This window comes from Alligator mississippiensis, chromosome 1, assembly GCF_030867095.1.
Source record: "Alligator mississippiensis isolate rAllMis1 chromosome 1, rAllMis1, whole genome shotgun sequence".
NCBI lineage: Eukaryota > Metazoa > Chordata > Crocodylia > Alligatoridae > Alligator > Alligator mississippiensis.
Genome location: NC_081824.1, coordinates 127,041,101 through 127,063,341, shown reverse-complemented (window position 1 = coordinate 127,063,341; position 22,241 = coordinate 127,041,101). Strand labels below are relative to the sequence as shown.

Genomic DNA, 22,241 nt, shown 5'->3' with positions numbered 1-22,241 from the left:
AGCCTAATCAGAGGACAGGCAAACACAAACCAACTGCACTAATTTCAAAAAACAAGACAAAAACACACAAACAGACACATAGAGCAGCTGTGGCCACCTTCATTAAAAATATGGCCAGAGAAGAAAGTGTTAATGTCCTTTTCTCATTAGACTCTGATAATTAGAGTACTCCCAATTCCATAAGGTTTCAAATTGTGATGCTCAGTGCTTGCCTACATTAAACAGCTTCTGCCACTAGGGCTATGCCAACCCAGATGCATCAAGAGTGAAGAGTACCCTAGTGAAGAGGCATTATTTACCAACAAACTTTTTCTGCTCATTACAGTTTTTTGCTACATTACCGTTTCAAATGATATAGATTTAACTGACAAAAGCCCTTTTCAGTCAACATAACTGCTTCTACATTATCAGCTTTACAAAAACAGTGACATTTTAATTCCGCTATGTCAGCAAACTTTCATAACGTAAATTAATCCTTAATTGCTCAGAGCTACACACTGGCACTTAAATCCAGTATCATCACTTGACTAAACTATAGGCACACTTTACCACAGCATTCTCACTGGGCTGGCTCTTGCGAATCCCATTCTTTTGTACCTAACTCACCCTACGATTGTTCAAAAAGAACTTGGGTGCCTAAATCAATGTTGGAAATTCCACTCCAGGAGCTGGGTGCCTAGAAGTTGGGTACAGTGATTTTGCTTAGGGTTGCAAAGTCTAAATACCTTTGTGAATCCAGCTTTTGAATAACTGAAGTCCTGATTATAATGAAACAATCTCAAAAAACTTGACAAAAGACCAGAAAATTCATCCATTTAAGTTTAGGAAGGCAATATTTGAGATAGTTTGTTGAATATTAATAAATCTGTTCTTTAAAAACATATACATGCACACATACATCTGACCACACCCCTCAATACAAACATATACATATGTGATTATAATCCACTTCTTACCTTTCTCGGTTAAATTTAAGGGAATGCAGTATAGCAGGTCTCTTTTGACGCAAGTTCCATAAGTGTAAGGTGTCATCAGCCAAGGCACTCACAAGAGCTCCCTTTTTAAAAACAAAAAATGAATAAATGTAATTACACATCTAGCTACAGTTCAAGTCTATTATAACTTGGGTAATAACTAGTTTCCACAGACTTGCTTCTAAGTAATATGAATAAAGTAAATTTATAAAAGTAGCAGATCTGACCAGATAATGTAATTAAAATATTTTGCATGTGAATATTTATTTATATGTTCAATTAAGTTAGTTAAGTGCTTTGCAATCATTCAAACTGAAGGGTGAGATAGGAAATTTATTCTAATGCTTCAAGGAACATTCAACTTTAAAATGTATTTTTAAAAAGTAAATGAAAGATTAACAAAAACACAAATGACTATTACTTATTGTGACCATATTAAGGTTCTGGATCATAGTATATAAAACACACAATAGCTGCATATTGCTCCCTTGAAAAAGAAATAGCCTTTGAAGACTGATTAAGTAAGCCTTTAAAACTAGATTAATTTACTACTTCCTTTTATGAATTAACTTTTAAAATCCTGAAATATTTATAAATATCCCAAGTAGCAGATCTGGCATAATGGCAAAGGGGATGTGGAAGTAGCAGCAAGCTCACTGGAGCATGAGTCTAGCATCCAAAACCAGAACTTTCATTGGCAAACCAGTGGCAAAGATGGATATAAATCCACAGCTGCACCCCCCCAGATCTCTCTGAATCTCTCATGTTTGTGATTTTACACCACCTTAAGAAAAAAAATAATAATTTTTTTTGCCGTACTGTCCAAAATGGAATATTCTTAGAACCCATAATCAAGAGTTCTGCCTGGAAACGTCTACTTTTTCAATTTATACCTCAGTTTCCTATATTTAAGAGCCGATAGAAAATAGTATTACTTCTTCTCCATTTGATTTATTTGTGTGACAATATTTGAGTTAGCGTTCCTATCTGCATAGGCTATTCAAAACTGGAGAGAAAAAAAATTAACTGTATAACTATAAAAATTAGGAAGGTGTCCCAGGAGCAGGTAGAGTATCCCAAATGATCACTTTTTAAAATTACTCTACCATTCAAAATGATACTAAGCCTTTAGAATTAACATTTCCTGCTATCTAACTAGCAACGAATTCATATTATAAACTCTCTTGTAATATTTAACCATTTCCTTTCAGAAAATTAACACTAGTATAATGTTCACAGTAATAGAACACACAGACAAAACTGGTTTTAGTAGTAAATCATGAGAGGTGCCTTATTTTTAAACTGGAACCAATAGTATTACTAGTATGTTACCATGTTCTAGTAAGCAAATAAAAAAGCAATACGTATTCTCGCATGTACTTGAAACTACACTTTTCTTTAAGTAAAAAGAAAGAGAATTGAGGAAATTATGGAAATTCTTCTGCCTTACAGTAGAGATTTAAGTCTTTTTACTAACCTCGTTAATCAGGAACTGGAGTTGGATTACTGCAGCTCCACTGTCGTGTTGGCAGTAGCATTCAACTCCTGGCCGACCGAAACTGACATTAGTGGCATTAAGGAATAACATTTGTGTAAAACATAAAATAGAGTAGATAAATGTAGACTTAAAATAGTGCACAGGTCTTAATTAGCTTTGAAATTCAAAGATTAGATTTGAACTTCTATTCCAAATTTAATGAATTTGACAACATATTAAATAACCAAAAAGTTTGAAAATTATATACCCATTTGAAAAATGCAGATCCCCGCCCTTTTTTATTTATTTATTTTTTTTTTATTTCCTGATTTTTTTATGGGGGGGGGAGGGGAGGGAAGAGTCATTCTGACTATCCTAATAACAAGCAAAAACAATTACTTAAACTTTTCATAAATTCAGCTAAGGCAATCTAGGAAAGAGGCAAAGGAAGTCATTCCAAAGGACATACTCCCCCCTTCTGAGGAAAATGTTAAGAACCCTTGTGTTCAGCAGATACCTGAAGGGCCTGCTGGTTGGCAGGCATCATGTACATCCTGGACTCTAAGCTATAAGATGGGAAACTCAACTGGCTTCCTTTTCTTTCCTTGAGTGATAAGAACAATTCCTTTTAAATGCCTTGGACAGCTGTAGGACATTTATTTTATTTTATTAGCTATCTCCACTATCAATTTTACAGCTATAGATGAAGGAAGAAGCTGCAGCAGCACATCTGGACAGAAAAAAACAGGGCAAAAATGCAGGGCAATATTTAAATTAGCATTGTAAAGGACAATACAAGTATTCCTTCAGAGTCTATATATTCACTAGAAAAGTTCTGATTATTCTATTAAGTCTCAGAGGTAGAAAAATAAACATGAACACACTTTAGTGAAAAGAACTTATTCCTGGAGGGGATGAGGACTGCCTCTAGTACCATGTAAGTGTTGCTCCCAGCTCCAAAACCTCATGGGAAAATATTGAACTGCCTTTCTTGCCATCCTAGGACTGAGACTGAAAAAAAAATCAGTTGATTTTTATTCTCAGTCCTGGGATCTCACCAAAGCCAATTCAAAACTCTGGTGCAGCACTGCTATCTATATTTAGATTGCAGTACCACACCGGAGTCTTCAACCAGCTCCACTGTGGTCCTACCACTGTGATCTGGTGTGATCAATATTTAGATCATAGTAAACACTAATGAACAAATGCTTAGAAAACTATAAGCCTATTAAGGCTTACTACAATCTAAATATAACACATGCTTAGCGTAACATGTTCAAAAGCCTCAGGGCCTTGTTAACATGCTTAGAAGCTATGTAGTCTGAGCAACAAGGCACTTAACTTCTCCCTAAGCTCCACTGTGATCCAGATCAGAGCTATGCGGGTGTCTAAATTCTATCCCCAGGGGACCCATTCTGTTTGGCCACAGAGGCATGCCTAACTCACCTCAACAGCACTGACTCTGATAAAAAGTGTACCACCTACCATTACTTTTACTTAAAAACACAGAACAATAGTCTAGCCATAAGACCACTCAAAGGAGCAGGAGACCTAGATTTTATGCCTTGCTCAGCCTGGGGGTATTCAAACTCTTATTTCCCACTTCCTAGGAGGGAGCTGTAACTTCCAATCTATAAAACAATCTGGGTAGGGTATCCTGTGGGGAAGTGGGTCACTAGGCAGAAGTACAAAAAACCGCAGGACCGGAAAAAATATTAACAAGAAGGAAGATGCTTCTGTAGCCTCATGATTAGTACATACAGCAAGGAGAAGAAAAACCTGAGTTCTAGTCAATGCTACCAGGGTTATTTTTGGAGGTTTTTCCCCATAACCACTGACTGTCTAATGTAAAATGTGTAAAACAGTCCAAGGAATAAAAACCTGGAGAGCTACCTAATGTTCAACTGATCAGATGCCTAAACTACAGAGGAACATGAGTTCAGACATATAACCCAGCCTAGTGTTTCCTACTGGCTAGCTCAGCATCTCAACACTTGGATTCACCTTCAGAAGTGCCAAGCATTCTCTACTGACTTTAGAGCAAGGTTTTCAACCTTTTTCTTACCAGGACCCATTTGCAAAGATCAACGGCTTGTCCTGACCCACAACCCCCTGGCCCTGCCAGTGTCCAACCTACAGTGCCTCGCCCCACCTTCCCTCCCACAGCATCAGTGCCTGGCTAACCAGCCACCTTCCCCCAGTGCTAGCTGGCAGCTCCCCCCCCCACCCCCAACACATATGCACACATCACCACCCCTACCCTGAAAGTCCCCAAGCCCTGGCCCTCAAACCCCTGCTCCCCATACACTTACCTTCATCCAGCTGTTGGGGCTGCTTCCAACAACCCTGCCTGGCTGCATGCTGGCCACACCCCAAGCAGCCCCTTGCAGGCTGGAACACTGCCAGCCTGCAAGGGGAGACCAATGCATTCATGTGTTTTTTCTGACATTTGCTTGAAACCCTCTGAAATATTCTTGAGACCCACTTTTGGGTCATGACCCACAGGTTGAGAAACGCTGCTCTAGAGGAAGCCTGCTTATCTAACCTAATACAGACATCCACATTGCATAAGGAGTATCTTTTGTTTAGGCATGGTGAAACTGAAAAGAAGGTGTCCATAAGGCCAATCTCAACATAACCAATAGCTGAAAAAGTAGATCTAAAAATCTATAAAAAAACAGAATAAAATACAAGACAGAAGGTAAATAAGAGATGTGGTTATGATCCTTGAAATACCCACTAGCAGAGATAAAAAGACACTATTTAATATAAGAAACTGCCCCCTTACTGCCTCCCCCATCACCTGACTCCTATTGCTGCTTGCCCTGCTACAGTTGTGGTGTGAATGAATTTAAGACAGTCCCCCAATAATCAGATTCTTCTATACATGGAAAAATTGTAACATATTTATAAATTTCCCATGTATAGAATCTAATTACGGGGGGGGGGGTGTCAACTTAAATTTAGGGTAGTCTTGGATTCAGGTAAATACGATACATGTATAACTCATCTGAGCCAGTACATCAAACCCTATATTCCCATTTTATCTCATTAGAGGATTCAAACAATACCATGTTAAATGTCCCATCAAAGTTGCTTACTTTGAGTTTGTTACAGAAACATATACTACAGTAAGATAAAATGTGTATTTTGGGTTTTTTTCTTGTTCTTGTGCAACCTTTTTTCCCCCCTTTTTTTTTTACAATAGGTTTGTCATATTCCCACCATCCTAGTATCTTCATGCTACTCGCAATTGTATGACAAATGAATTTACCTACAATCTCAAAATGTGAATACCTGAAGGAATAGCCAAGAGGTAGGTAGTTATTTCATAAATAGTCATATGGAATGTTTGCTAGCACAGTTGATATATTTTATCCCTTCCAGCAGAAAATACCTCATCCATCTTTTCAATGTATCACAATTAAATGGTCTGTCAGATTCCAACATACTCTTAAATACTGAACTGCATTTGCAGGACAATCTTTTAGTAACAAAGAGACAGAGGAATTTAGCTACCAGATTAAAAGTCGCTCAGGTAGCATCCATCCATAATGATAGGTCTTTCAGAGGCAACAATATTTCCCTTCTCCTTAAATGGCTAAGTGTTCACAAAATGTTGTATTGAGAAACAGTGCTTTCATAGCATTTTTCTTCTTAAAAAAATTTACTCTAAATCAGTAGTTTTCAACCTTTTTTATTCTATGTATGGGGTGGGGTGGGGAGGTGGCATATGGTCAGACACTGTGCAGGGACAGTGCGTGGGTGAGCAGGGACAGAGTGCCGCCGTCTTCCAAGAACAGGGCTGGGGCAGGGATGCTCAACAGGCTGGTGTGCGGCAGCAGCAGCCACCAAGAGCAAGCTTCCCTAACCCACAGAGGGGTGCCATTGCCCTCACCCTGCCCTGGCCCTGCTCCTGAGAGGTGGCAGTATTCTGTCCCTGCATGCCCGCGCATACCCCCTAGGACCAGTCCAAGTATCCCTAGGGGTACATGTACCCCCAGTTGACAACCCCTGCTCTAAATCGATCAGTAGTATACTACAGGTATTACACACAGTGACCTCTAGCTTACAGTTTAACACTGTCTGATAGCAGGGAAGGCAGAGTGGTTGCTAACTTGTTCAGAGGCATGACCTTTTATAGACAAGAACCTACATCATCGGATGCTCACTGGATTAAAGAGAACTCAGAGTTTCTCTTGAAAATAAGAGTTTCTCCTGCCTATTTTCAGACTATGACAAGTTACCACTTCTGTCTTCACTTTGCCCAATAAAAAAAAAAAAACAAACACCCTTATTTTTTGGAGGAGCTAGCACCACTATGATTTTAAGGAACCATTTTAAATTCAGTGGCAGAGTGGACCTCATTTCAGGACAGTGACTTCTGCAGATTCAGGCCAAACAAACTGTAAAAAAATAAATAAATAAAATCACTATTCCAGTTTGACTTCTGACTTGCTATTTAAAACATCAACCTTCCATCCTTACTAATCATGCATCAATTCAGGGTCTTCAACAACTCCTCAGAACTAAACCGCTGGAAAAAAAAGACAAAATTACAGTGTCTTCCCTTAGCAATAGGCCCTGTGATTGAGGTACCAGACTTCAGCTTGCTGGTATTGATTCTGCAACATTCATTATTCTTATTATGGACTGAGTTCTCAAGAAAGGCAATATAAGTATGGAACAGAATCAAAAACCTGTCCAACATATAGTAAATTCTTTGCATTATTTCAATGTTGTAAGTGATTCGCTAATGCCTGGTTCATACAGGGTAAAAATCTTTAGCTTAAAGTCGCAAATGCCTGTGCCAACGTGGTGAAGACTTGTAGATCAAACCCTGCTGTTGACTCAAGACTTATGGAAATCATTACAGTTAAATCCAATAGGAATTATTTTTATATTGAGAACCAAAAATCTAAAAGATAAAAAAAAATCTAAAAGCCTACATTAAAACACTGAGACTGCAAAACCATACAGACAAATGGTAAATGCAAAAGATAAGATAGAAGCAACTTTGCTTGGATACGTACAGGTCAGTCGCATCATACGCACATTTAACTTGCGCAAATTCAACTATACGCGGGGGGGGGGGGGGGGGGGGGGGGGGGGGGCTTGAGCAGCACGCAGCCATCCCCACCACCACCCTGTGCTGAGCTGCTGCCGCCGGCCGCACAGCTCTAAGCACGGTTCCGCAGCAGCGGTGGGAGGTTTTGGAGGCAGAGGCAGTCACCACTAGTCAAATCGCTGGCACGGTAATATGCAATTTGACTACGCAATTTTCGCCTTATGCACTGACTTCAGAACCTAACCCCCCACGTAAGATGAGACTGACCTGTAGTTGGGAGATGAGCTTTTGGGCACAAAGTACTCTTCCTCATGATAAGACTGCCAGTACAAACTCAGTGTATGTGCACAGAGAAACAGAACCATGATCAAGGCATGATCATATACTATTGTATCCTCTATATATAATGGATGGTGGTGATAGAGAAGTGATCTTTTGATTCAAAAGGAAGAGCAGTAAAATGAAACCTCTAAAAATGGATCGGGTAAATCCAGACTACATGATATACATAAATGTATGCGCGCATGCATACACACACACACTTATTTTTTAAGCTTTCTAAAAGGAAGTATGAAGAGCTATTTTTAATATTCACTACTGAACAAGTTGGATAAAGCAAGAAATACTTTCTGAAGCTACAGTATTCAATTCTGTTTTTGGAACTATTGGGCTCTGTGCCTGCATTTCCTGAGCTCCAACCAACAATGAAACAAATAACTGCAAAAAGTTTTTTCCAGCACTGCTATTAGGACAAACAGCCTCATAATAAATATCAAATAAACAGTGACAGACTAGTTCCCACCTCCATAAAGTACTGCAATTATTTTAGTTTTACAGCTTGTAATGGTTCTATACTTTTAGTCTTCCACTCTCACCAATTATCTTAACTTTATATTCATGTAAGTCAGACCTTCTCTTATAAAACAATAATTTTTCCACTACCAGGAGACTAGCAGTAACATGAAAGTAATAATGAGAGAAGAACAATTAATACAAATGTTTTTATGTGAAACCGTCCAGCATTTCTCAATCCAGAATAAAAATTTACAATACAGTGGTAATTTTATCAAAAGGGCAGTACATCTCAGTCCCTAAAATAAGGTATTTATTTTCAAAAGCGATTTTACAACTCAGAATATATACTAGAAAGAAAAAAAAAATGCAGTTACCATTTTAATGTACTCAATATAACTTAGAAGGAACTAGGCAGCGCTTTGAGCATTCTGCAGTACTACACTGAATTCCTGTAAACCTACTAAGAAATTGCACTTAGAAAGTGAAACATACAAATGTAAGTTATGTGTACTGCTGGTTCAAGACAGAATGGAGCCAGTATTTTGAGAGGGATGAAAACAGGCTTCTAGCATCAGAACTGCAGCAGTTATCACCTGTTCAATCACACTTCCTATCCAAATTTCAAGCCAGTGGGGTGCAACAAAGATCAGCAGGAAGGATTGTACTAACAGTATGGGAATTGAACTTTAAAAGCTTTTAAAATACTACCATTACAGAAAGTATAGAAACACTCCAGTATTTTAAGTTACTACCTGCTTCAATACACACTAATGTCTTGACTATTAAAACTTAAATTCATTTGTTTCTTTCTGCTAGACTGATGATGAAGCAGTATACAACTGGCTAAGTGATGCAAGATGTAATGAACAGATGTTGAAGAAAACAGCACCCTTTATAATATGCCAGCTTTACTTTACACCAGGGGTGGGCAAATATTTCGGCCTGTGGGCCACACAGGGAGTTCTGTTGAGGTGTCACAGCTCCCCTTTCCCCTACCCCCCATGCATCAACTACATTACCCGTAGTTTATGCTTACTGATTTTTAAAGATCTGTTTAACTTTACAAGAAATAGTAGGAAAAATCCTTATATGTCATTATAAAATGCAATACTAACCAAGCCTCTAATTCTTTTTAAACCTGCAAGTCTTTTTCCTTAAACTGCTTTAAGTAACCCATATAAAGATAAACCAAAACCTAAAAAATATAATTCTACTCTGTATGCCAAACAGTATTTCCACTTATGAAATTGTTTATACGAGTTAATTTTCACAACAAATTATTAAATCTATATTTGTTTTGCTACCCAATATATGAGTGACTGAATTACGTGTTACTACATACTATAAATATTTGGCATAATGGAACTATCAACTTACTTTTCAGGAATTAATATTCTTTCTAAGTAAAAACATTTGGGTTAAAATTTGAAGTTTATTTCCAAAGGCATCCTTTGGAGAATTCATTCCTTACATGAGAATGATTTGTGCAGAACAGGCACAATTCAAAGTGCTGGTTTTGACCTATAAAGCCCCAAATGGTCTAGGTCCTGCATTATGTCCTCTCAATCTAAGGTGCCATCAGTATGGCTAGTGAACTTGGAAATAACACGTGGGAGAACATTATTAATAGTCACCCCTCAGCACCTGAACTCCCTGTCCCTTGAGCATCACCAGAACTTGAATTGGGACATCTTTTAGAAAAGCTGTAAGACCTTTTTTTATTTTGGCAGGTATTTAGTAAGCAAGTCTGAGTTGAGATATTATTTAGGGTTATAAATCATTTCGTGTCTTCTTATAAACTACTCTGAGCCTTTGTTGAGAATAGCAGCATATAAGCCTAATAAAACAAAATAATATAAAATAAACTTTTGCACTGACCACACATTTTTATAGGGCTGGCCATTGACTAGTTATTAATAGCCTTGATTCTTTGGTACTTGTTATGAAGTCACCTATCCATAAGCTAATATGCAAGTACTGCATTAGCTATTATAATAAATTCTGGATTTGCAGGGAGAAGGTATGAAAAGAAATTTGGTATCAACTGACATTTCAAAGGTCAGTTTACTTGCATCTTTTCTGCATTCAGTTGAACTACAGTTTATATGCATGAATGAACAGAGAAGCAAGGTTTGAATCCCTGCACACAAGGAATCCTAGGAATTAATGTTAAAATGCCCACAAATGTTTATCTGCACTTAAATCAGTAAGTTTCATCTGGGACAGAATACTGTTTTACAAAGCAGAATAGGATTCCCCAAGCCCCTCACCAGAACTCAGGCAAAACCAATGTAAGTTAACTTGTAAGGACTGATCTGCATCCTTTAAAATTTGTACTGTATGTGTGAGCACAACTACTCTGAGGAAAAGAAGAAAAGGGGTTTTGTTCTGTTTTTATAAAATTATGCTTCAGGCAAGAAAAAAAAGGGGATAGAGCTTGTAGTGTTTTTACTTATCTGCTTACCTACTCTGATGACGAAAAATCTAAGCAGCAGCAAACATTAGACATGCCTTTGCATCCACAGTATCACAGAATTCAGTACTTAAAAAAAAGAACAAACAAACCTAACTTTGCAACATCTAACACCACCACTTGTGAAAGAAAAAACAGCTTCAATTGTTATTAACTTAAATGGTTTACAATCTTTTTCACTGCAGGCTTCAATTCAGTAAGTCAATTTCTTTGGTTTACATAAAGAAATTTTTTATTGTGTAAAATTTGATGCGATCATAAAAATACATTGTTCGCAAAAAAAACTATATCACAAAATGCTAATTTAGTAAAATGAAGCATATACATTTTTAAAATTAACATTGTCTATAACACTAGCTCTATTCCTCTTGTACTTGCACATCATGGGTGTGGACACAAGTACAACTGAAGCCCTTTTCAAAAGGGGAACATTTCAAAAGGGCAGCAGCTGTTACGCTCTAATTGAGTATGTGTGACCAATCAAAGAAAATACACTCCAACCTTAACACGCTCGGGTGTCCACACACTATAAAACATAGATGGGCAAAGCAACATATCACATGTTTAATAAAAGCTTTTTCTAACTTGCTACAGTTAGAATCTGTACCAGGTGTAATCTGGATGAAATATTCAAGGTGGACTGATTTACATCAGAGTGATGTAAATGAGCAACTGAAATAACCAACTAGAATCCTTGATTTAAAAAACAGATTTTACTAGGTTTTTCCATTTGTACTTTAATTATTTTCTAATGCAAACACTTTCACCAATTAGTATAACCATTAAAACATATACATTTGCAACCAAACAGAAACACTCACTCCCAACCCACGGTACCCCATCCTGCTGGGACACACTGGTGCCCCTCACTCCCAACCCATAGTCCTCTGGTGCTGCCACTGCCCCGCAATCCTGGCCCACAGTCCCCTGCCACCCTTCACTCCCAAGCCACAGCCTCTCCAGCCCAGCCAGTGCCCCTCACTCCCAACCCACATCCCCCTTTTCCCCCCAGCTCTGTAGCATCTTCCAGCTGCCCGGTTCCTACAAGTAAGGGCACTGGCCCCGGTGCTTCCAGCCCAGCCATAACAGCTTCCCGCTGCCTTGGAAGGGTCCCCCCAACCCCTTTTCCTACTGGAGAGGCAGGCACCTCTCCCCTGGGCATCCTGCCCTGCTGCAGTCCCAGTGCCTGAACAGTTTCCTTCAGCACCAGCAGGCACCTGCTCCCTGTCACACACCCATCCCCTCCACACACCTGTCACATGTACACACACGCTCCCACCACTCCCGAGACAGTCCCTAAGCCCTGGCCCTCCAACACCCCCATAGACCTACCAGGACTGCTCTTACCACCCTGCCTGGCAACATGCCAACCCCATGTGTGTGCATACACACACACACAGCACCCCTTGCATCCAATCTCCCTCCCTAGCACCAAGCAGCTCCTTCCTAGGGCAAGCTGGGAAGTGCTGGGAAAAGCAACGATGCTGAGCAGATTAAAATCCTAAACATTTGATCATATTTTTAAGAACTGCTCAGAGAGTGATTCAAGGATCCAAAAAGAAGACAGGTCTGGGAAAACCTGGATGTACTGTAACCCCAAGTTAAATCATTATATAAAACTTAATATTTTCATATTCTTATTAACATACCCAAAAACAAAGGTAAAAATACTGAGTTGTTAATTATCTAGTAAATAATAACTTTTTTATTGTGTGTCAAGCAGGATAGTACAGAATACACTACTTAAGATGCCCGAGGTAAGTTGAGCAGCTATTTAAATTATACAAATGTTTTGTTAGATGATATTTTAATATTAAATAGCATCAATTAAGCCAATTTAAACATGCTGTTTAATTTGTGCAGGAAAAGTCTGCTTTAAACTGTCTGTATCTTATTAAGGCTCACTGGGCACTTCACATGCTGGGAGCCTGCTCCAACATGCTGGAAATCCAGCACATTGGAAAACTCTATTAAGACTCGATTAATCGAGTCTGCTGGAGCATGTAAACTGATGCTCTCTGGCAGCCTTGCGCAGTACATGCATCAGTGGCACAGTGTGTCTTCACATGAAGAAAACTGTGGCGGTGCACTTTGAAATAAAAAACATTTTATGTGCTTTAATTCAAAGCGCACCACTGCCATCTTCTCAGCATGGAATGTGCCGCATCACTGATGCACGTGACACCCAGGGGCTTTTAATTAACAGCACCAGGCGCCATGTCAGGAACACACATAAAAATGTCCATTGTTACTCAGCTTCTAACAAAGCACCTTAAACATTTTAGCTTCACAGCAATCCTCCAGAACTTCCTGAAATTTAACAGCAACCCAATGAAAAACACTAAACTAAAACATATAACTGGTGGGCACAGAATCTCACTCTCACTGCCCTACTTCTTCCAGTCTGCCACTTCTCCACCCCAGGTCTGTATCTGAAGAAGCAGGCAAGACCCCTGCCACCAAGGCTATTTTTATGGCAATTTGCATGCTGACAACCAGAGCTATATGCACCTATGTCCCCTCCTTTCTGTGGGATGAGCAGGGGTACAACCTGGGTTGAAAAGTGCAGGCCTACACATATGCCTGTCCATGCACATGCAAACACATCAGAGCACATAGCTGTGAACACAGGGCAGCCAGACAAGGACTGCTGGGGGACAGGGAACAGGCACTTGTTTGCAGTATGCTGGAATACCCAGTGCCAAGCAGGAGTAGGAGCAGCAACCATTCTCTTCCTGGCATAGGGGCCAAGACCTGCAACATCCCTGGAAGATACCTGTGAAACCCTGAGGTGATATGCCACCCCGGTTGAGAATCACTGCTCTAATATTTGTTTTGCAATTGACAGGACTAAGTTAGCTTCAAAAGCACTGAAAGCTACAAATATGGGCCAAAGCATTAACCAATCACCAGGTATGTTGTAAATGGAAATTAAAGAGACAGTATATAAACTTAGCTATTGGACAAAATAACCTAAATGTTTTTGACGAACCAACTTATCTAACTATATAGTCAGTAAAGTAATTTAATTATTTCAGGACAGCATGGGGAAAACTTCAAATCTAAGTGAAGTTAATGTGCATTAAAGCACCACAAAAATGTGCTATTTAGCTAATGCACATTAAAATAACCTAATGCGCATTAAGCATCACTTAAAAACTGTGGGAACTTTTACACATGTTCTGGAGGGGGTGGTGTGTGTGTGGGCGGGGGGGGGGGGGGCAGCACTAATTAGAACAGCTCCGAGAGCAGCTCTAATTAAAGTGCCATTGCATCTCGTATATCAGCATCCCCACGCTTAAAAATGGCAGCGAGGGGCGCTTAAACTCAAACTCATTGGATGAGTTTCAGTTCAAGTGCCATGGTCATTATTTTTAAATATGGAAATGCTGATACACGAGATGCAGGAGACTGCTGGAGCACTAATTGCCGCACTTCAGCAGACTCAATTAATGGAGTCTGCCCCAGTGCACTGAAAGAGCCTCCATGCTCGTGTATAGGCATCCCATGGCTCTTTAGTTAACGCACATTAAGAGAGGCTAATATACATTTCCCTAGTAATTCCCAGTAGAGGTACTAGATTTCATGCTCTCTCTCAACAAGCAATGACAATATAATTTTACAGTAAGACTATATACAAAATAGCATAGCATCTCACAGTACAACTCAAAGGACCCAAATCCTCACAGTTACGAGTAAGTGCAAAATCCTATCATTCTGATTTAGAAACACTTTGAACAAATAAGGTGACAAGATAAGATACAAGACAATGAAAATGAGACTATAAAAAGTTATTTATCCTAAAAATACTATGTCTTCAGCATGACAGTAGTTACAAGCATGTGCTCTGTAGCTCCACGCTTAAAGCTAAGTTTACTTTTGCACTGAATGTAGAGAAAAGTACATCTTTTCCAAAATTACACAATCTTACTTGGGTAAAGAATTAATATTTTGAGAAATTAGAACACAATCAATTTAGGAGTTACAGATAATTTACAACATTGATCCTTAAAATAATTTGAATCTGGTATCAAATCTTTTGCCCCATGATCTTAATAGCTGACATTCTACCAAATTCCTCTGGGTATTAAACTGAAAGAAATATTGTGCAAAGACCACGCTGAGTTTATTTTTAAAACATTAAAGGCAATCTGATTGATATGCTATCAGTTACAAAAAGAACAGCAAAAGAGGACTATTAGCCTCAGTGTTTTCTTCAAAAGTTACCCACTCCATCAGAAAGGGGAAAACAAGGATGTATATGTGCACATGTGTGTAAGCACACCCTCCCCCCCACCCTTCCCCCACAAGCATCAAGTGAGCACAGCGTGAGGTTGGAAGACTAAAGTTACTGGGTTGTTTGCATGCCAGAAAACGTACAGGACATTTTCTGTAGGAGGGAGAAACAGCTGCCAGCTACTTTGTACTGTTTTGCTCTGAAAAAGCAGCAGGAAACCAGCTTAACTAGACATTTTCAACCAGAGTGGCATAAAGGCAGCCAGAACAAACCAGGCTACAACTAAAAAAAAAAAATTAACCCCCCCACCCTGAAGATTTATTTGAATCTTTGTGTTATTAAAACTTTGTTCCAATGTCTTAGAACCACAAAAGATCTATCATTTACTGGTCAGATCATAGACCCATCTTGCTCAGCATCCTGTCACACAGTGGCAGAGAGTGAATACTGAAAGGGAGAGCGAACAGGGTCTAAGCCAGGGTTTTTCTCCTGTTCCTTTCCCATTTGCAGCCTCCAGCATTTAAGGTCCAGGAAGTTGATTCAAAGCCATAACCCCTACATCCCATGTTCTTGCTCATGGACATAACAAAAAAAAGAAAAGAAAAAAAGGAACTTCCCAGAAAAGCAGACAGTTTACTCCACAAAAGAATATTTTTCAATCCCAAAGGTAAGGCTATGCACTTACCTAGAGCATGAAATTACATCTATTTAAAAATCATTTAACTATACAGCACTGTAGTATTAGCTACCCTGAAACTAGTGAAAATGAGGGGAACAAGGGGCAGCTCTGAAACAAATTGCAAGACTCAAAAATGTTAGGAGCTAGTCAGGTTTTTTTTCCGTTTGTTTTTGTTTTTTTTAATACCAGGGGATTGACATGACAGTACTGTGGACTAAATGATCACTGCTTACTACCCTGCCAGCACTGTGGCATTAGTAGCCCCAAAACCAACTAGATCCCCTCAATGTTAAGGCTTCTAATTGTTTCAGAGCTGCTATTAGGAAACCTTGAAAATGAGGAAAGCTAGTCAGTGGAGGGGTTGCTATAAGGAACACTGAAAAACAAGGGGAGAGAGCAGCTGTGAGGGTAGCTAGTAGGTTTCATTCTCAAGGCTTCTAATAGCAGGCTTTTGACAGCTACTTTACCCTTGTCTCATTCTGCTGCAGTTAGAGAGATTACAATTATCTACAAAACAGACTAAGTAAACTGCAAAGCACCTTCAAAGTTAATTGTATTCTAGTTGACAATAGCACTGAAAGATGGCCCTGAAGCATTTTTGAATTCAACCAATATGCAGAGAAAAGGAGTGTGTTAACAACATTCTGGGCTGGCAATTGTATTATGCAGTTAAGCAAACTGCATTTAGATGGTATACATATAAATGTAATATACTGTATAAGCATTACAAACCAAGGGAATTTATGGCAAAGGTTACACTTAAAAGAAATCCAAAGGTTAAAGCATGAAAATGCATAACCTAGCTGCCAAAACAATATTAACCAATCTTTCCAAGGACAATGGGAAAAGGGAAGGAAAAATCAAAACGTTTTAAGATGAGTCTAACTTATATAAAAGGGCTACAATACCACAGTCATAATTGACTCCAAGATAATAATAGTCATAATTGACTCCAAGATGAACATGAGCCAGCAGTGTAACGAGGCCATCAACAAGGCCAATCGCACCTTGTCGTGCATTAGCAGGTGCATGACTAACAGATCAAAGGAGGTGATGCTCCCCCTCTATGCAGCACTGGTCAGGCCGCAGTTGGAGTACTATGTCCAGTTTTGGGCACCACACTTCAAGAGGGACATGGAGAATCTGGAGAGGGTCCAGAGGAGGGCCACTCACATGATTAGTGGCCTTCAGGAAAGACCCTACAGGGGGAGGCTGAGAGAGCTGAATCTCTTCAGCCTTCACAAGAGACAGCTGAGGGGAGATCTTGTGGCCGCCTATTAATTTATTAGGGGAGGTCAACGGAGAATAGGTGACATGCTGTTTACTAGGTCACCCCAGGGAGTGACTAGGAATAACGGGTGTAAACTACTTGACAGTGGATTTAGGTTAGATATTAGGAAGAAAATTTTCATAGTAAGGGTGGCCAGGATCTGGAATGGGCTTCCAAGAGAGGTGGTGCTATCACCTAGCTTGGATGTTTTCAAAAAGAGGCTAGATAGACCTGGCTGGGGTCATCTGACCTCAGTCCTCTTTCCTGCCAGGGGTAGGGGGTCGGACACGATGATCCATTGTGGTCCCTTCCGACTCTACACGCTATGAATCTATGCCTTTATTATATATGTATTGTGTATCAATGTAAAGAATTAAACATGGTGATGATTGTCATAGGACATTAATACTTCTGTCTTCAAAACAGGGTCCAAGTAGCACATACTTAAATTTTCATTAGACATACTAATGTTTTTTTCCCCACAGGATGCCAGCCTCATTCAGTGCACAGGATAGGTGGTACTCAGTATGTTCTGTATCTCTTCTTCCTCCTGTTTAATATGTGGCCCTAGAGCTTATTACATGCACACCACCCAATTCTGTGTGAAGAAAAACGCATTAATTTCCTGAGGCAAGAATTCTTGTGGGTGATATCTTTTATTGAACCAACTGCATGGTTGGGATACACTTAGGCAAATTCTCAGGTATCACCGTAGCCCTCCTCAGGTCTCTAGGAGAGAAGAAGACTCTTGCATATTTCCTGGACAAGAACATCACTTTAATTTCTTGTGACAAACATCATCATAAACAGTTGCTATAAATGATTTATCTTTGCAATATTCAAATAATATCAAACCTTCAATACCTTCTTCAGCAAAATACTAACTAACTTGCCATTTCTTACATTCCCTAACTTTAATTTATCCTTTGTTTCAACATTTATTCTAAAGTTTTACGTTCTAGTTCAAAGTAAAAAGCCTTACTAGCCCCGATTGCCGCCCCCCCCACACACCTATTAAATATAGTATATGTAGAATATACTCTTTTCAATATAGCTACTAAATTTGCTGTCCTCTATACATATGATACTACCCAGCAGAGTAGACAGCAGGAGCAAGGCTGAAGCAGCAACCCACAGTTGCCATTGCAAATGCAAACGTAACTGCACAGCTGCTGGCAGCAGCTGCTTTTATTTCCCCACAAGCTCCAAGTCAGCGCCAAGGTGGTTGCCCCAATCACCCCTACTTATCCCATTTATGCCACCCTTAAATTGGTAAGATTTTTCTTCTAAATGCCTGCTAGCAAACTAGCAATTTAATGTATTGTATCTTTTCAGATTCTAGGATGAAATTGCTGCATGACTTGAGCACATCAAGTCATTTGAGTTTTGCTTCCCTTTTTGGTTAAGGAACGCTAATTTTTGTCACTGAACTTGACATTAACATTTTTCTCATTGATACCTGAAGCAAAACATTCATTTAGTTTTTGCATCAAGTATCCTAATGTCCAATGTATCCTTACTGCAGAGCAGCTCTGCTTTTAATTGACGTATCTGAAGAACCTTTTGTTATTTACTGAAACAGCCTTTGTTAAGATTTAGCTCAGCTCAACTTTTGGCAATTCAAAACTGTCTCCCTACACTACACTTCTACAACCTGACTGACCGGAGGCGGCGGCGGCAGCAGCAGCAGAGGAATCGGCAGCGGGAGCAGCAGCAGCTGATCCCCCGAAGGTAAGTGGGGCGGAGGGACCCGGCACAGCTGAGCCGGATCCGGAGGGGAAGCCCCCCGGGTCCCATACAGCTGAGCTGGTAGGGAGCCACGCGGCGCGAACAGAGCGCGCAAACAGGCGCGCTCTGTAAGAGCACGCTGGCGTTTGCGCAGGCGTTCGCGCTGGCGGGCGGGCCGGGAGGGCCAGGAGTGGGACTCCTGTAGGGGTAGGGCGTAGACACCGCACAGGTCTACAAACAGCAGCTTATAGAATGGTGTCTACGAGGAGTGCTGCTAGGGCCTCTGCCCAGGGGGACAAGGCTACCCGGGGCAGGTCTGAGGCCTCCACCCAGACCGAGCCCATGGGGGAGCTGATGTCCCCCTACCTCCTGGACTGCGGGGGATCCCCAGCAGGGTCGGGGGGGCAGAGATTGGGGGCCCCCACACCTGTCCGGCAGGTGCCCGTCTTAGGGCTCTGGAGGCGCAGGTGAGGGAGCTCCGGGCGGAGGTTAGCAGGCTGAGGGGGATCAGGGAGGCGGAGGATGAAATTGAGTTATTTCCTTTCCCTGCAGGCCCAGGCACCGAAAGAAGGAGCAGCCCGGGGAGTGCCCTCCGCAGCAGAGTGGCAGACGGTCACAGCCAGGACCGGAGCAGCTCGCAGCAAACCGGTACCAGCTTCTCCAGTCCGACTGGTGAACAGGTACGAGGCCCTGGCGACCATGCAGGAGATGGAAGGGGAGGAGGAAACCCTTGGGCAAGAAGAAACACCACGTTCTTCACACTCCGAACAGATCAAGAGATCCACGAGGACCCAGAGGAGGAGGCGACGAGTGCTCGTCATAGGCAACTCCATCCTGAGAAGTACGGAAGGACCCATCTGTCGCCAGGATCCCTCGGCACGAGAGGTATGCTGCCTCCCTGGAGCAAAGATTCGGGATGTGACGGAGATAATCCAGGCCAGGATCAAGCCCACCAATTACTACCCCATGGTCCTAGTCCATGTGGGTACTAATGATGCGGCCAGGAGAACCCCCGATCACCTGATGGCGGACTACAGTGCTCTGGGTGGCGTTCTGAAGGAGTTCGGTGCACAGGTGGTTTTCTCTTCCATCCTACCAGTGACCGGACGAGGAAGACGGCAGGAGAACTGCATCCGAGAAACCAACTGGCGGCTTCGGCAGTGGTGTCTTGAGGCAGGCTTCGGCTTCCTGGACAATGACCCGCACATCACGACGAGGGACATGCTCAGCTGGGATGGGCTTCACCTGTCCCCCAAAGGTAAGCGTGTGTTTTCTACTAGGTTGGCAGATCTCCTCCGGCGGACTTTAAACTAGGCTCGTTGGGGGGAGGGGAGTACGAGGGCAGGGGAAGCTGTGGACCACCAAACCATGTGGCACCCACAAGGACAGCCCAGCCTGAAGAAGGAGAACATTGGAAACCTGAAAACCATGGGGAGACCAGCACTACAGAACAGGTAAGAAACAAGAAGGTAAGAAACAATGGGCCCCTTGGGACTCGGAGCGGGGGGGCAGCAAAGGCACCAGTCGCAGGGCTCAAGTGCCTACATACTAATGCTAGGAGCATGGGGAACAAGCAGGATGAACTAGCGCTCCTGCTTGCACTAAACACCTATGACTTAGTGGGGCTAACAGAGACATGGTGGGATTCATCCCATGACTGGGCGGTACACATTGAGGGCTATAGATTGTACAGAAAGGACAGGTCGGGGAAGAAAGGGGGGGGGGTTGCACTTTATGTCAGTAAGCAATATACATCAACCCTCATCAAGACAGAATCCAAGGTTGAGGAAGTAGAAGGATTGTGGGTTAGGCTACATGGGGGGGCAAGGAGAAAGGGATTTGGTGGTAGGGGTCTGCTACAGACCCCCACACCAAGGGGAAGAAATAGATGCGGGGCTCCTGAGGCAACTCTCGGAGACCATAAAAGCTAAAGAGGCGGTAGTCATGGGGGACCTAAACTACCCGGACATCTGCTGGGAGACGCAGACAGCAAGGTCCCATCGCTCACGCAGGTTTCTAACCTGTGTACAGGACCTCCACCTGACACAGGAGGTGCGTGGTCCCACTAGGGGGAATGCCATACTGGATCTGGTACTGGCAACAGGGGATGACATGATAGGGGACCTCCAGATCGGTAGCCATTTGGGAGACAGTGATCACCTAATAATAGAATTCAACATAAGACGTCGAGTGGGTAAGGTAACTAGTAGGGTGAAAGTGCTAGACTTTAGGAAAGCTGATCTCAATGAACTCAGGCGATTAGTCAAGGACGCACTGCAGAGTAGGAGTTTTGAAGGGATGGGAGCCCAAGAAGGGTGGCTGTGCCTTAAGGAAACGATCCTTCGGGCATAAAGCAAGACGATCCCCAAGCGAGGCAAAAGAGGGAAAGGGGCCATGAGGCTTCCATGGCTGACCAGAGAAATCCAGGGCAGCTTAAGGGACAAAAGGGGAGCACATAAAAAGTGGAAACAGGGTGAGATCACTAAAGATGAATATACCTCCTCTGCTCGTGCTTGTAGGGAGGCAGTTAGGCGGGCCAAAGCTACCATGGAACTGAGGATGGCAACCCAAGTAAAAGACAACAAGAAATTGTTTTTTTAGATATATTGGGAGTAAAAGGAAGGCCCAGGGAGGAATAGGACCCCTGCTAAATGGGCAGAAACAATTGGTGACAGACAGGGGGGACAAGGCTGAACTCCTCAACGAGTTCTTTGCCTCAGTGTTCCTAAGTGAGGGGCACGACAAGTCTCTCACTGGGGTTGTAGAGAGGCAGCAGCAAGGCACCAGACTACCATGCGTATACCCTGAGATGGTGCAGAGTCACTTGGAAGAACTGGATGCCTTTAAGTCGGCAGGCCCGGATGAGCTCCATCCAAGGGTGCTGAAGGCACTGGCCGACATCATTGCAGAGCCACTGGCGGGAATATTCGAACGCTCGTGGCACACGGGCAAAGTCCCAGAGGACTGGAAAAGGGCTAACGTGGTCCCCATTTTCAAAAAGGGGAGGAAGGAGGACCCGGGCAACTATAGGCCGGTCAGTCTCACCTCCATCCTTGGTAAAGTCTTTGAAAAAATTATCAAGGCTCACATTTGTGAGAGACCAGCAGGGCAAATTATGCTGAGGGGAAACCAGCACGGGTTTGTGGCAGGCAGATCGTGCCTGACCAATCTAGTCTCTTTTTATGACCAGGTTACGAAACGCCTGGACACAGGAGGAGGGGTGGATGTCGTATACTTAGACTTCAGGAAGGCCTTCGATACGGTATCCCACCCCATACTGGTGAACAAGTTAAGAGGCTGTGATGTGGATGACTACACAGTCTGGTGGGTGGCGAATTGGCTAGAGGGTCGCACCCAAAGAGTCGTGGTGGATGGGTCGGTCTCGACCTGGAAGGGTGTGGGCAGTGGGGTCCCGCAGGGCTCGGTCCTTGGACCGAAACTCTTTAATGTCTTCATCAATGACTTGGACGAGGGAGTCAAATGTACTCTGTCCAAGTTTGCAGATGACACAAAGCTATGGGGAGAAGTGGACACGCCGGA

The 22,241-nt window shown here is 42.1% G+C and overlaps 1 protein-coding gene across 5 annotated transcripts in view; it reads right to left on the bottom strand.

Moving 5' to 3' along the window:
• The window catches only part of STXBP5 (syntaxin binding protein 5), a 215,377-nt gene that overhangs the window by 156,333 nt on the left and 36,803 nt on the right, over positions 1 to 22,241 (bottom strand). For all 5 annotated transcript variants that reach the window (XM_019488355.2, XM_019488356.2, XM_014605540.3 and 2 more), the window contains exons 3-4: positions 2,452 to 2,533; positions 957 to 1,057 (exon numbers count right to left, since the gene is read on the bottom strand). In XM_019488355.2, coding sequence (XP_019343900.1) covers positions 957 to 1,057; positions 2,452 to 2,533 — 183 coding nt within the window. The remainder of the gene's footprint in view (positions 1 to 956; positions 1,058 to 2,451; positions 2,534 to 22,241) is intronic.